The sequence below is a fragment of the Vipera berus genome (genome assembly GCF_964194415.1).
Source record: "Vipera berus genome assembly, chromosome: 4".
NCBI classification, from domain to species: Eukaryota; Metazoa; Chordata; class Lepidosauria; order Squamata; family Viperidae; genus Vipera; species Vipera berus.
In genome coordinates, this window is record NC_138206.1 from 57,939,888 (window position 1) to 57,956,298 (window position 16,411).

At 38.3% G+C, this 16,411-nt stretch overlaps 1 protein-coding gene across 1 annotated transcript in view; it reads left to right on the forward strand.

Annotated features, from left to right (window-relative positions):
* UBASH3A (ubiquitin associated and SH3 domain containing A) overlaps window positions 1–10,782 on the forward strand; it is a gene marked incomplete at its 5' end in the record, with an annotated part of 35,175 nt that extends 24,393 nt beyond the window's left edge. Inside the window, 3 exons of the mRNA XM_081326585.1 lie at window positions 6,943–7,049; window positions 8,298–8,404; window positions 10,292–10,782. Coding sequence (XP_081182711.1) covers window positions 6,943–7,049; window positions 8,298–8,404; window positions 10,292–10,429 — 352 coding nt within the window. The 3' untranslated portion in view covers window positions 10,430–10,782. The remainder of the gene's footprint in view (window positions 1–6,942; window positions 7,050–8,297; window positions 8,405–10,291) is intronic.
* Between the last annotated feature and the right edge of the window lie 5,629 nt (window positions 10,783–16,411).

Consider the following 16,411-nt stretch of genomic DNA (forward strand, 5'->3'; position numbering starts at 1 on the left):
CCAATTCAAATAGCTAAATATTACATTTAACTTTAAATGCAATCTCCGGAGCACTGTGATGGCCTGCTAAACTTCTGATCAGCTGACACTCATGGCCAGTAACTGGGAGACGCCTTAATGGGTTTTCCTGGATTTGTGCCCTGACCAGTCATAGTTCCAACACTGATTAGAAGCTGAATGCAGTCTAGTTTTGCTGATTATGTGTTTAAGTGCAGAAGCTGATGACCGAATTATCCCTAGTTTCTATGCAACTGAGGATTAGAGGTGAACTGTTAAGAAGACAGTTGGCCTTATATCTTGGTTATAGGTTTCTTGAAAGCATTGCACTGGTTATAGCTAGAAACAGGTGCCATAAGAAAAACACATTTGATCTGAACTCTTGAAATTGTAGATTCTGAAGCTTATATATGGTGCTCCTATGTGTACCGTTCCTATTCTAATAGCCAATGCCATGCCTTCCTCATGAAGCAGCAGTGCCAACAGTTTGTGTAAGCAAGCAATTGCTTTGTGCAAGGGAATGAATGCCGTTATTCATAAATCAAAGTTCAATTTGAAAGTGGCAAGTGCCAATAATTCTCACAGGGGAATACAAGGCTATTACGCTATTTTAGGTAGTCTCTGAGAGGATTTTAAAAAGAAACAATTAAGAAGCAACTCTGGGAGTAAAACCAAGAACCACATTGAGCAATACAACAAGGTTTTTTAAGTTAAAAGCCAAACAACTAAATTCTATTTTTATGGCACTTTCAGATAATTAATAACTCATTGTCGTATACGTTGATATGGACATAGCACAGCTAGAAATTATTTGCTTTCTACAACTAATCGTACTGTTTCCTTATTTTCCACAGCAACTTAGTTCTGTGGTTTAGTACAATTTTTTAACATTTGCAAACCCACAAACAGAACAGGAAGCAATGTTAGCCGTTGACTTATTGCAGCAAAGTACATTTCAGATTTTGAAAATATCTATTATATTGAAGTTGAAATTGTGAAAATTGCTTACAGAAATGAGAGAAGTGGCTTGGGGTTTTGTTGGTTTAAGCATGTACTGCACAGGGAAAGACAACTTCTGCAATGAATTAGGTTTTAGCAGCATCATTTTGTTTTTATTTTGGCTAAAATCTTATTTAAACAATGATACTACCCGAAATGTTTTCTACAATAATCTTTCTATCTTCTGAAACTATATAAGGGGTGTGAAATAGACAGGATGTAATTGAAAATGCTGCTATCTTCTCTTGAAATTTGTTGTTAGCATTGAAAATTCAGTGCCAAATTTATAATGACAATTGGATATTTATTTCCAAAGCATTTGCAGATTTTAGTGAATAAATATTTCTCATGATTGCAACCAACTGCAACCAATTATTTCTTTAAAACATCTACATATTAAATCACATAACAATCACATAATCAACCCCTATATATATCTGTAAACATGCATATACAATTTTTAAGAATTACAATAATGTTTGGTAGAGCGAAACTTTATGTTGGTTGTTCACATGCTGATTGTGCTTTTGCTCAATAGCTATTTGACAAGGAAGATCAAGGAAAAGGAATACGTTTTCTTGTTGTTCATCAGAGGAACATAGAGATAGAGGAAAATGCTTTTGTAACTTTCCTGAAGGCAAGAACTATACATGCTGTAAGGGCTGCCTGATCGTTGCAAGGGAAATAGGTTGAAGAGGATAAAGGCAACAGTGTTTACCTTCTAGCTCAGACATGTCAAACACAAGGCCCGGGGCCCAGATCCGGCCCATGAAGTGGTTTCATGTGGCCTGCGAAGCCATCCTGGAAACAGTGAGGGAACGGCCCCCACTGCCTTGGCCCTAGCCCAGAGACCCTCCTTCTGCCAGAGACCCTCAGATCTGTCCCACTCCTGCCCAGGCCCCCATAGGCACCCTTGATGCGAACAATGTAGAGCTGGCCACCCCCACCCAGTAGGCCATATGCACTCTAGCCACGCCCATCCAGTAGGCCATGCCCACCCTGGCCATACCCACCCGGCCCCCTGAGGGCAACCTCAATGCTGATGTGGCCCTCAATGAAATTGAGTTTGACACCCCTGTTCTAGCTTATCAAGGAAGACTGAGAATTTTTGGATTAGATAGGAAGCAGTTCTATAATAGACAACAACACCAATTCAGAAAGATAGAGGAAAGTCAAGTGGAGGGGATGGAGAAATGGAGGAATATGCCAGAAAGATACAAGGCTATCAGGAAGAGCTGTTACACTTTGGAAGTTCAGAATAATTTTAAAGATTTCACTGCTGAGGAAGTTTGTGGATGCATGGATGAAGAGCAGCTGCCATAAAACTCAGGGCCTGAGAAATATAAGCTTGCAAAGGAAAGGATTTTTGCCCTCAACCTGAAATAGGGAGTAATGGATGGTAACAATCAGAGACTCCCAACTCAGAAGGACTGAAGTCATAATCTGTTGGCTGGATAATCCATCAAAAGGAAATTGCTGCCTTCCTGGAATAGATATTTGGAGTGTACCAGAAGATTCCCAAAGCTCATCAAATATTCCTTTCTACTGATCCATGTGGAAAGAAAACAATATCCTTGATATTGCAAGGAACTGTGAAGCTCTGGGCAAAAGAGTGACAGGAGATATAGTTGCTTTTTTCACTCCTGATAGAGCAGAAAAGAAAACATCAGAAAATAGAATAGAATAGAATAGAATAGAATAGAATAGAATAGAATAGAATAGAATAGAATAGAATAGAATAGAATAGAATAGAATAGAATAGAATAGAATAGAATAGAATAGAATAGAATAGAATCAGAGTTGGAAGGGACCTTGAGGTCTTCTAGTCCAGCCCCACCCCCTCAAGCAGGAGAACCTATACCATCTCAGACAAGTGACTGTCTAGTCTCTTTTTAAAAAATTTCAGTGATGAACTACCCATGATTTCTGGGGGGCAAGCTATTCCACTGGTCAATTGTCCTCACTGTCAGTAAGATTCCCTCTGTTCTGAACCAGCCAACTACCGGCCTTGTAATAAGGCAAACCCCTGTTCAAGCAGTAGAGACTGGAGAGCGTCCAAGGCTGAAAAGCGTCTGCCAAGATTTATTAGTCAATTAACAGAACAAGAAACAAAAACACTGGAACTTGAATCCTCAAGCAGAAGGGTTGCTTTCAGCAACCAGCCCCTCCCCAAACACTCCTTTTATTTAGAGTTCAGGGCATGGTCTCCCTGTGCCTCCTCCCGAGGAGTCCCACAGCCTTTCTTTGTTTGTTCCTGCTCGACTGCCTCCTGCGTCGGGCGTCCTTGAACAGGGCCAGCTGTGGGTCATCATCCTCCGCACTATCGGGCTCACGCAGCTGAGAAAGGGCCCCGGCTGAGGGCTCTGCCAAGCCTGCAAGCCATCATCAGCCGGTTCGTCTCCCATACACTCCTCCTCCCCCTCATCTGAGTCATCCGATACATCTGAGCCGGCTGCCGGGCCCACCGGCTGGCCCTGAGTCACAACACCCTTTAATTCCAGGTTGCTTCTCTCTTTGGTCAGTTTCCAACCATTGTTTCTTGTCCTGTCCTCTGGTGCTTTGGTGAATAACATGACCCCCTCATCTTTGTGGCAGCCCTTCAAATACTGGAATACAGCTATCATGTTTCCCCTATTTCTTCTTTTCTTTAAACTAGCCAAACCCAAGTCCTGCAGTTGTTCTTTGTATGTTTTAGTGTCCAGGCCTTTGATCATCTTAGTTGCTCTTCTCTGAATTTTTTCCAAACTCTCAACATCTTTTTTGTGATATGGTAACCAAAACTGGCTGCAGTATTCCAGGTGTGGTCTTACTATGGTTTTATAAAGTGGTACTAATACTTTGTGTGATCTTGATTCTATGCCTCTGTTTATACAACCCAGAATTGTATTAGCTTTTTTGGCTGCTGCTGCACACCTCTAGCTCATGGTTAAGTGATCGTCCACTAGGACTCCAAGGTCCCTCTCACAGTTACTGTTTTTAAGCCAGGTCTCGCCCAGTCTGTACCTGTACCTTTGGTTTTTCCTGCCTAAATGTAAAACTTTGCTTTTCTCCTCAGTAAAACTTTCTCCACATTGAAACTCATTTTGATGGATAGGGCCCATTGTTCAAGTTTGTCAAGATCTTTCTGGATCCTGAGTTTGTCTTCTAGGATGTTGGCTACGCCTGCCAGTTTGGGGTCATCTGCAATTCTGATGACTTCCCCTTCAATTCCCTCATCTAAGTCATTTATGAAGATATTGAAGAGTACTGGGCCTAAGACAGAACCTTGTGGTACCCACTGCTTACTTCTCTCCATGTGGATGTAGTGCCATTGAGGACTACTCATTGAACAGAGTTTGTCAGCCAGCTACAGATCCATCTGGTGGTGATGTTGTCTATTCCACCTTTTTCTAGCTTACCAAGGAGTAGGTTGTGGTCTACTTTATCAAATGCCTTACTGTAAGTATACTACATCCACAGCATTTCTCTGGTCTATTAGTTTAGAACTGACTGAATGAATTGGCAAATGATACCAATTAGAGTGTTTTAGATCCTTTGATCCTAGAACACATTTCTGACATGGCAGTTACTGGCAAGAGGTGAGGTACAAAAGGGATGGATTACAGTTCACAAGAAGAAGAAGAATGTATTTGGAAGATGCTTTGCAAAGTGATCCAGAGGACTTTCAACTTAATTCTTGGAGGTGGGAGAAGAAAGTTCTGAAAGTAGTGTGACAGCAAATACTTGTAATGGAACTGGGAGGCATATGCAAAGTGTGGAGGCACCCAATAATAAGAATGTATATAGGATAATAAGGAAGAAGTCATGTTATATCAGGAATAAATGGAAGTCTTAATGCAGGAAGGTAAATTTGGTAGATATTGCTAAAATCTTTAAAGGATAAAAAGTAAGGAATGGAGTGTGTAACTAATCAAAAGAAATAATCAGAGAAAAGAGGAGAAGGAGTAGCCTTATATTTGAAGGAAGTACACTTTTTTGAGATTCAGGAATATGAGCACAAAGGTCTATAGGTAAAGGTAAAGGTTCACCCGCACATGCGTGCTAGTCATTTCCAACTCTAGGGGCCGGTGCTCATGTCTGTTTCAAAGCCAAAGAGACAGCAGTTGTCCAAGGACGTCTCCATGGTCATGTGGCCAGCATGACTAGACGCCAAAGGCGCACGGAACGCTGTTACCTTCCCACCGTAGTGGTCCCTATTTTTCTACTTGCATTTTTACATGTTTTCAAACTGCTAGGTTGGCAGAAGCTGGGATGAATAACAGGTGCTCACTCTGCTACGCAGCACTTGGGATTCGACCCGCCAAACTGCCGACCTTCTGATCGACAAGCTCAGCATCCTAACCCACTGAGCCACCGCGTCCCTCTACAAAGGTCTAGTTGGAGCATTTGAGTAAGAATACTGTATAAGGAAGGAAGAAATATATTTTTGTGGAATATAAACAATACATTGCCAAAACAGGCAGAAGACCTGGAGAATATCCTTCTATACCAGATAATAGAGCTTTCAAGAAAGAAAGAAAAAACAGTAATAATGAGAGACTTCAACTACATAAGCATTTCCAAGAAAATCAGGTAGACCAAACCTGCAAGATCCCAGCAATTCTTTAGTGCTCTTCTTACTTTATTTTCCAAAAGGCTAAAGGAGAGTCAAGAGTAATGGGTCTCACTGATCTATTAACCAACAGGGAAGAACTACTTGAAGAGGTTATAGCAGTGAGAACTTGGGGAGGAAATGATGACATCATTATGAAGTTGAATATATTACAAAAAAAAGAAAGAAATTGGATCATAATTTTCCATGCAACTTAGATTTCAGGAGAGCCAATCCAATTTCAACCTTTGCAGCTTATAGCAGTGCAGCAGTCCAATCATCCAATCAATGAGAATCCTTCATTTACAGACATATGGAAATGTATGTACTGCTTCCTCCACTGAAGCCCATTTATACGAGATCTCCATATGTACAACAAGAAGGACACAAAATCTAAAACTGAAGCTCAGACTCAGTCACATATTGCCCTTAAAAGATTCAGATATAGCACCAGAGTCCTTCTAGAAGTTTGCCATCAAATTTGCCATCAAATTAGCCATTTTTATTATATCATAATGAAAAGGATACAATATAAATTATACCAAATCTTCTGGTTGAAGCAAGATGGTTTTACAAGCCATAATGAGAGCTCAATAATGAAACAGCAACAGTATTCAAATGATCCAAATGTAACAGTTGCTACAGGCAAAAACATGCATTATTTTACAGGTGGGCTGCAAAGATTTAATCTAAAATGGGTGAGTGACGATTCAAAAATATTCAAAGCCACATTGCATAAGAGAATAGCACTAGGATTCAGAGAGAGATTAGAATTTATTAAAAAAAATGTTCTAAGTGTGTAAAGCAGACATGTCAAACACAAGGCCCGGGGGCCGGATCCGGCCCGCAAAGTGGTTTCATGTGGCCCGCGAAGCCATCCTGGAAACAGTGAGGGAACGGCCCCCACTGCCTTGGCCCTGGCCCAGAGACCCTCCTTCTGCCAGAGACCCTCAGATCTGTCCCACTCCTGCCCAGGCCCCCATAGGCACCCTTGATGAGAACGATGTAGAGCTGGCCACGCCCACCCAGTAGGCCATAGGCACTCTAGCCATGCCCACCCAGTAGGCCACGCCCACCCTGGCCACACCCACCCGGCCCCTTGAGGGCAACTGCAATGTTGATGTGGCCCTCAATGAAATTGAGTTTGACACCCCTGGTGTAAAGAGACAAACATCTGTACTACACTGAAATGGCAGACATTTTGCTAGTTTTCAGAAGTGAACCCTATTGGATCTCAGTAGCACAATCAGACAGTCTCTCTATCAACAGCTGTAAAAGAACTGGCGGCCAAGGACTCCGATTATCCATTCCTGCTGTAAGTCAAATTTTAACCAAGTGGATTGTTTTGTTAACAGATGCCACTTCCCTTCTTCTTCTTTGGTGCCGTCTGAACGCTATGAAGACTATATTAGCAGATGCTCTGCAAGTGTAAAACAGATTACTGATACTTGTGCAACAGAAGGTAAACCTTTATCCTTTGGTCAGTGATGAAAATGCAAACAAAATTTTGCTGTAGAAAATTCCCCTGTCTGACTGCATGTGGCTCGGTTTTGGGCACCACTGAAATTTAGTGGCAAATCAAAGGTAGCAGGGTGTTTTCCTTCTAGTTTGTGCCAGGAAACAGAAGAAAATGAAAACAATACTGGTATGATATGCTTAACATATCTAAGACTATGAGGAAAGAAAACAAACAGGAAAGAAAGGAGTTAAAATACTCGTATGGTATCGTGGTTTGGTATGCTGGTCTGACAGCCGCGGACAGAAAAGTATTACAGAAGGTAGTGAGCACAGCACAAGACATTGTGGGCTGTCCCCTGACACCACTGGATGACATCGCCAGGGCTCGTTGCCTTGGAAGAGTGAGGAAGATTCTCAGGGATGACTCACACCCTGCACGGTATCTCTTTACTCTCCTACCATCCGGTAGGAGATATAGGAGTATAGCCAGCCGTACCAACAGGCTGAAAAATAGCTTTTGTCTGTGGGCTGTTAGGCTTTTAAATGGGATATAATCTCTGTGAACATATGCAGAATTGACTTGGGAGGCCGGTGTGTGGTGTAGTTGGTTCACATGGTGTGGTAGGATGGAGGGTTTGTTGTCACAGGGGAGGGAGCACGGGGGTGGGGAGGCTCAGCTAATCTCAATGTACACATGTTGTACTTTGACAATCAAAGTTTTTTTAAAAAAAATCCACCAACCTTTCACAAGCCCCGTTAAGCCACTGCCTGGAGACAGTTAGGATGGCTGGAGTATTTTTAAAGTCCAGAATAAGATAACATTCAAAAGTAGCTCAGGCAGACATCACCCGATTCACTGGAGTATAAGAATAAAAGTAATTTAGCCTTCCTGTTTCACGTCTCATCCAAGAAGCTTCTTCAGCTCCGAAGCAAAACAACTTCAAGGAAAAACAAAGTCAGTCCAGTTGCCTCTTGAAAAAAGCACCTTTGGGGAGTTGATGTCCTAGTCTGGTCTGCTGAGTGGGGCTGATACTGCACTACTTAATCCCCCAGCCTTTGAAAAAATAAATTTGACCCACAGCTGTCAAAAAGCTGAAAATGTATTAAAAATAGGACTTCAAAAACAGGGGGAACAGGCCTAGAAAATATTCTCAATATTCTTCTACACCACAGATTGGGGGAAACAGGTCTAGAAAAAATCATATCCAGTACCTTAGTATGACACTTCAAGAAATCCAATTTCTGTCTACAGGCACCCTTCTGATCATTGGTCATCGCTCATCTGTGGATTCCATCATTCGGCCATTACTGGGTCTGCCTGCCAGAGAAAGCAGTGAATTTGCTAAGTTTGTTCAAAGGGTAAGACACTGCCATTTTATTTAGTTTTGCCTTTTCCTGGTTCTTTATAATTTAGGAATTTAACATTGTCAATCAATTCTTTTTATATCTATTATTCAGACTTTACCAACTAGGCACCCTTCAGAGGTTTTGAACTACTACAGTTTGCATCATTCCTAGTCTAATACCTGTGGAGTCTAGAGATATATTATATTATATTATATTATATTATATTATATTATATTATATTATATTATATTATATTATATTATATTATATTATATTATATTATATTATATTATATTATATTATATTATATTATATTATATTATATTACCTATATTATATTATATTATATTATATTATATTATATTATATTATATTATATTATATTATATTATATTATATTATTATATTATATTATATTATATTATATTATATTATATTATATTATATTATATTATATTATATTATATTATATTATATTATATTATATTATATTATATTATATTACTTATATTATATTATATTATATTATATTATATTATATTATATTATATTATATTATATTATATTATATTATATTATATTATATTATATTATATTATATTATATTATATTATATTATATTATATTATTATTATAAATTTTTTATTTTATTTTATTTCTATCCCTAAATTATTTTTACAAATAACTCAAGGTGGGGGACATATCCAACACACTGTCCTTCTCCTATTTTTTCCACCACGACAGACCTGTCAGGTGGATTGGACTGAGAGAGAATGACTAGCCCAAGGTCAGCCAGCTGGCTTTCGTGGCTAAGGCAGAATTTGAATTCATGATCTCTTGTCTTAATCAGGGCTAAGAAAACTTCAATGTATTTTTCAAAATATGAACAGCTACTTTGCACTAAATTGAGGTACCTACCTAACCTGCAATAAATTTCAAGGATTTCAGGTAGAACTTTTCTCATGTTTTCTTTTAGGAAATGTCAGGCATCACACTTGGCAATTTTTGAAGTAAAGCAAAGTTATTTATTAAAATGATAGAAATAAAATAAACTGGCTAGTAGCTCCTTTAATACATGAAAATAAACAAAGGCAGGACAAGAAGCAATGGATGGAAACTAATCAAGGAAACTAATCAAAGAGACAAACAACTTAGAACTAAGGAGAAATTTCCTGACAGTTAGAACAATTAATGAGTGGAACAACCTGCCTCCAGAAGTTGTAAATGCTCCAACACTGGAAGTTTTTAAGAAGAGATTGGACAACCATTTGTCTGAAAGGGTATAGGGTTTCCTGCCTGAGCAGGGGGTTGGACTAGATGACCTCCAAGGTCCCTTCCAACTCTGTTATTCTATTCTATTCTGTTCTGTTCTGTTCTGTTCTGTTCTGTTCAAACCAAGCAGACCAGTATATAAGGTCAGACTGCCTTATATTGACGACATAGATCATCTGTTTTTCAGATTTATTCACTTGTTTGCTTGTTTTCATCCTGCCTTTGTTATTTTTTATAAATAACTCAAGGTGGAAAACATACTTAATATTTCTTCCTCCTCCACCTATTTTCCCCACAACAACAACCCTGTAAGGTGAACTGGGCTGAGAGAGAGTGACTGGCCCAAAGATACCCAGATGTTGCTTTTTCACATTAATGATCCTTATGTAGACCTCAAAAAATGTCTTGTTCTTCATCTTCTTACCTGTTGGGCAGGAAACAAGGTTATAGTTTGTCTTTTCCCTTCAGGGATCCTTAACAAGTCTCAGGTAACTAGTCCTAGACTCACATAGACAGATACTGAAAACTACTTGTATGATCACGTTGGCATAAATAGGACATCTTTTTGTTTCTCTCCAAATTATTGTATTTCTTCTCATGAACCTCATGATTTTTCCATTTTGTTAGGTACCATCTCTAGCCATGTGTTTCTGCAGAGAGATGAAAGAGGAGAAAAGATGGCAGATGGTTAATCCACCAGTGGAAATGTTAACTCATGGAGCCAATATTGCATTTGACTGGAAACACATTACTGTGGACAGTTAAACGATAATCTAATTTATATCTGCAGTCTCATAGCCCAAAAGACCGCACTGCAGTCTGTTTTCTTGGGCTAACAGCCAAATCTGTTCAGAACTCGGGAGCTGGCTTTAATAGAAAGAAAAGGGCTAACTAAGATTTTTGTTTGGAACTTCATGTAAGCCATGTTGACAGGGGTTTTTCCCTCTTCTTTTTTAAATAATTCCATGACAAGTGCAAAATGTACTTCTTAACTATATTTGAAGTTTAAATTTAAAATTTTAAGTATAGTTAACTTAAAATAAACGAAGAATGATGCATATGTTATTTTTAATTGGCTACTCATTAGTTTCCACTAGATAATTTCAGTAATTGTAAGATGCCAGAATTGTTCTGTAATTTGCAGTACAATTGAAGCAAAAAGGATTGTTTACTGTTTTGCTGTTCTAAAATCCATTATGCTGATAAAAAGTAAGCTGACATATCAGTATAATATTTGTTGGAGATTTCCTGAGATAGGAATTCATATGACACCTAAAATAATTTAATTTACATGCCATAACTAAAAACAAGAAAATCCCTGCATACAGTCTTATAGACAAAAGCTTAGGGCAGAAAAGAAATAACTGAAAATTCAGGCAGTACGTAATTGTGAAAGTTAAGTCATATTTATTATACAGTCCATCTGGATTGAAAACCTGAAGGAGGGGCCAAATGTAGTTGGACTTTCCGCAAAGCTTAAAAGAAGTAGGATTGCGCCCTCTTGTGGAATGATCGCTGTAGGTGACAACTGCTGGAGAAATGAGTGGAAATGCACTTCAAATAATACGTGTTTTTGATGAATGTACACAATTCTCTTATCTATTATTTATACTATTCAGACATTTTTTTGTATCTTGACACATTTGAAACCGTTTTCTAGATGGTCAGGGAATAAATATGCATAACCTTGGCAACAGTAGTATTCTCAAATCTTAATCTAAAATGTTTCTCATTTGTTTTCATTTTCTTAAGATACCAACGATGTACATAGTAAACAATTGTTCTTCTTTTGTACGTAGAATAATTGCTCTTATTTTGTACGTTTACTACTGTTGTGTGGATTTATCAATTAATTTTCTGAAATAATTTGTAAAAAACAAACTGTAGCTGAATGGATTTTGGCCACCACGGTTGCATGGTGGAAGAAAAAGGAAGGACTCAGACTGGCCAATAGTCAAATTTGCAATGAAAGCTTGTAGTTACATCCTTGACTCAGGGGTCATCTTCACATCCTTCTTACTATAGCACAAAGTTGCCCAGCTTTTTACCCACAGCTGAAGCAGTTTAAAGTTGTCTAACTGTTCCAGTTTTAAATAGTTTTTCCCCTCTTCTGGTAATGTACTTTCTGCTATTGACATAGTCTACAACACAGGTCTGCAACCTGCGGCTCCAGAGCCGCATGCGGCTCTTTCAGCCTCTCCTGCGGCTCCCAGTCCTCTGCCATGTGCAGTCCAAAAAAAAAAAGTGGGACTAAAAAAGTTCAACCAATCAATTCAAATATGCAGGGTAGGTGCATATCTCGCCTTGGCTCCACTCTTCAGTCAAACCCTGTTCTGCGCATGCGCGCATGTACGCACATGCGTGCACATTTTTTGCGGCTCCCAGTTTTTCCTTTTGTGAGGGAACCGGTTCCGAGTGGCTCTTTCACTGTTTCAGGTTGCTGACCCCTGGTCTATAATGATCCCTTGATGATGAGGTTCATTTATTTAATTCAATTTAGTCATCACCTGATTCTGCACAGCTCATAATATATTACTATGAAAATAATATACAATTATCTGACTATAAAAAAAAATCTAATACCTCAGAAACTGAGAACTGCCCAGCAACTACTGACTTCAAACTGATGTGAAAAATCTCTGGAGAGACCACTAATCCTAGGTGAATCGTCTCAGTGTGACAGGATTCTGTTCTCTCTGGGTCATTCCACAAATCAAGGTTACCTTTTTTGTGTATGTGTGCTTTTGCAAATCAAAGTTTCATTGACTCTGTTTTCTTTTTCTTTTCTTTTTTCTTTTGCTATTTGTTTGCTTGCCACCCAGAATTACCTTATAGAGGAGATGGGTGATATAAAAATTTAATAAAAAAATACGTACTCTATGCTGCAGCAATCAAAAATAACTCTCAGTGGCTCCCATAGGAAAAAAAATACAAAACAATGCATTCCAAAAGTAAAGCACAACACTACACTAGAAATAAAAATGAGATAGTAACATTAGGAAAGGCTTTCTGAAACAGCTTCATCTTTAAAAGTTTGCAGAAAACTAGCAATGACAGTACTGAGGTGAATAAGCAGTCTCTTTGCCTCGAGCCCCTCCCCCCTCAAAACTCCTGAAAGGGTTGGATTTACAGCAGTTTCTCTCTCCTAGATCTAATTGCTTGGTTGGGTACCAAGCCATGAAGGGTTTTATAGGTCAAAATCAGCAGCTTCAATTGCCAATCAATGTACAATACACAAAACCCAGTTCTTGCGGTGGTGGTGGTGGTGGGGAGAAGAGTGACACCGATTTGCCAATACTCTTGAATCATTAAGACAACTCATTGTAGAAGAAGCAAAACCAGGGGAACACATATATTATTTTCCTTAACTTGTCCCATGTTAAATTTGTAAGAGCAGTAGCAGTTGCCAGCCTTGATAATAAGGTAAATAGAATGAGGCGATGGTAACAATTCATAAATTTCTCTTCCATGGACAATTGGAGGAATCTGTATAAAAGGACTGTGAAGAAAAGCTTTAGGAAACAATCCCTTCTAGGCTGAAGCTTTTGTAAATTGCTTTGATGTACTAACATCCAAGACATCTATAGAAAGTACAATCCACTTATTGTTTTGGACCAAAACTTTTAAGATAAACCACCTTGGGTGAGAAGTCCTTGGTGCAATAAGACCCAATATTTCCATCAGCACCATGTTCCTCCACCATTTAGAGGGCCAAGACCAAATAATATGAAGAACATGTTGAAAGAAAAATCTTCCATCGAGGTCCAGTCCAAGCCGGGAATAAACAAAATGGAGAGTGCTTTAAAAAGAAGGTTGTAATTTATTGAACAGCAGAACCACAAGATATGAGGCTCTGGAGCAGCTGACCACATGTTGCTGGGAGTGATGGTTTTTTATACCTTCTTGGGCTTTTGTATTTGGAGTTGTTCTTCCTATTACCTGAGCTTTTGAGCATGTCCTTTTGGTATTTTGATGGTGGTGGGTTAATCCTATAGTGTCCTAAGGGCCATGTCTTTAGAGTTTGGGTGGGATATGTAGATTTTAGGGGTCTTTGTCCTCATCAGCTTCTAGCTTCCTGGGGGGAGGGTGCTGTCCTCCTACAAATGGTTGCATGGATATGTCTAGTCTAGTGAAAGATGGGGTGACATGATAGCAGTATTCCAATATTTGATTGGCTGCCACAGAGAAGAGGGGGTCAACCTATTCTCCAAAGCACCTTAAGGCAGAACAAGAAGCAATGGATGGAAATTCATCAAGGAGAGAAGCAACCTAGAACTAAGAACTTTCCTAACAGTGAGAACAATTAACCAGTAGCACAACTTCCCTACAAAAGTTGTAGGTGCTGCAACACTGGAGGCTTTTAAGAAGAGACTCGTATATCCACTCCCAAGATTTTTTTTTTTAAATAAATGTAATCGTTGCTTAAAAGACTTGCCTAGAAATGCAGGTAAGTTTGAAATTTATTTTCACGTTTATTTTCCCAGTGTTTTAAAATTAGAATAACTGTACAACAGTCTTGGGTGACATCTAGTGGAATTGGTTAAACACAAGATCTGCTGGTTTAAAGAAGAAAATTCATTTGGAATCATACAAAATTCAAGAGGTGTTTTTCATAGTAGAGATAAAAAGGTGAGTCTAGAGCAGGGGTAGGCAACCTCGGCTCTTTTATGACTCATGGACTTCAACTCCCAGAATTCCTGAGCCAGCTTGGCTGGCTCAGGAATTCTGGGAGTTGAAGTCCATGAGTCATAAAAGAGCCGAGGTTGCCTACCCCTGCTCTAGAGGCTTCTCATGCTAACTTACCTGATGTATAATCAACCAGGAAACTTATATTTCCTTCTAACGCACAGATTTTTTTTTCCTATTTGTTGAGATATATTCAGTGGATGCATCTGATATTTGTTTCTGAAAATCAATATTTAGCTTTCTTCTCACAAGATATTAATATTGCTCTAAATATGAAATTCAATCATCTGTACAGAATTTAAACAATACCCATACTGGATAGCATAATTGGTAGGGAAAACATTCAAAAGTCTAATAAATCAAGTCATTTGTTACTCTTAAATACCACTGAAGTTAATAGATAGGCTGGCTATAACTAAAATATATTTTGATTTTTTGGATGTTTTCTCTTTAATCAGCTACAAAATTGGCTATTATAAATCACATTATCAATATCTAACTGAAAAATGTTTACATGCTGTACAGATATAATTTTAGAAGTTATATTTTCATACTTAACATATAGCTGATTCCAATAAATAAAAAGGTAAAGGTTCCCCCGCACATGTGTGCTAGTCATTTCCGACTCTAGGGGCCGATGCTCATCTCCGTTTCAAAGCTGAAGAGCCAGCGTTTGTCCGAGGACGTCTCCGTGGTAAAACATTTCAACCCCCAGCTACAAAAGTGCTACTTCAAATGTTCTGATTATGAAAATCAGAATCATGAATTTAAACACTATGGGAATTGTGTTTACTCAGCAGCCATATACTGTGTATTTATTTTATATTGTTTGAATTGTTACAGTTGTTTTGTTTTGTGTTTTTTTTATTGAAAAGTTTTACAATACATTTTATTTTTAACAAAACAAAACCCCTCCCAACCCCCTCCCCTCTCCCCAACCCTCCCCAACACCTCCCTCCCTTCCCCCTCCCCCCTCCCCAACTTCCCAGAGCTAAATACAGGGTATAAAAATACAAACAATCATAATCTACCTTATGCAAACAACAGTAAACTATTAAATCTATCGCACTTTAACTCTTATAAAATAACTACAAGCAATATAAATATCACATTAATACTTATTCAAATGCTAGATGAAACTTTTTAGTCCCATATTTATTCTGGATATAATCAATCCATATTTTCCACTCCACAATATATCTCTGTTGCAAATGGTCTTTCAAGTACGCTGAGATCTTTGCCATTTCCGCCAGGTTGGAAACTTTTAAAGTCCATTCTTCTATAGTCGGCAGTTCTTCCTTCTTCCAATATTGCCCTACTAAAAGTCTTGCTGCCGTAATTAAATTCAACATCAACTTAGTGTCCACAACAGTAGTATCAGTAATAATGCCCAGTAAAAACAATTGCGGACAAAACTTTATCCTTTTCTTAAATATCTTTTGCATGTTCCACCAAATTTTTAACCATTTTAAAAGCTTTAACCTTTTTACAGGTCCACCATATATGAAAATACGTTGCATCTTCACCACCACACCTCCAACATTTAGGCAGTTGTTTTGTGTTTTTATGATGTAGGCTGTCCAGAGTCACTTTTTGCAATGGGTATGTTACTTATTTTGGATTGAGGGTTGCATGTAAGTCCTGTGGAATATGGTGGGAACATTTATGTGACTGGAGTGACTGGAGTAAAACAGAATGTTGATATAGCCAAGAAGGTACCTTGGTTTTTATTTCCTTCCAGTCTATGTACTGTCTTCCAACCTTTTTAAACCATTGGTTGAAGTTGGCTGTGGTTAATTTTAATTCCTTTAGAATCACAACTGACCAAAGAGTATGGCTTGGAATTGTACAAAATCCCTTGGAGGGATATGCAGAAAACTGAACAGAATTCATTTGCAATTTTATTGGACCAGAAGGAAAAGGACAGAAAGTGAAAAGAAAAAAAAGAAATATTATGTAGGAGAAGAAATAAGTCAATATAATTTAGTCAATATAAATTTTATTGTTTCTTTAAACTATACATAGCAAACTTATTTAAACTCAGAAAAGATAGCATTTAAT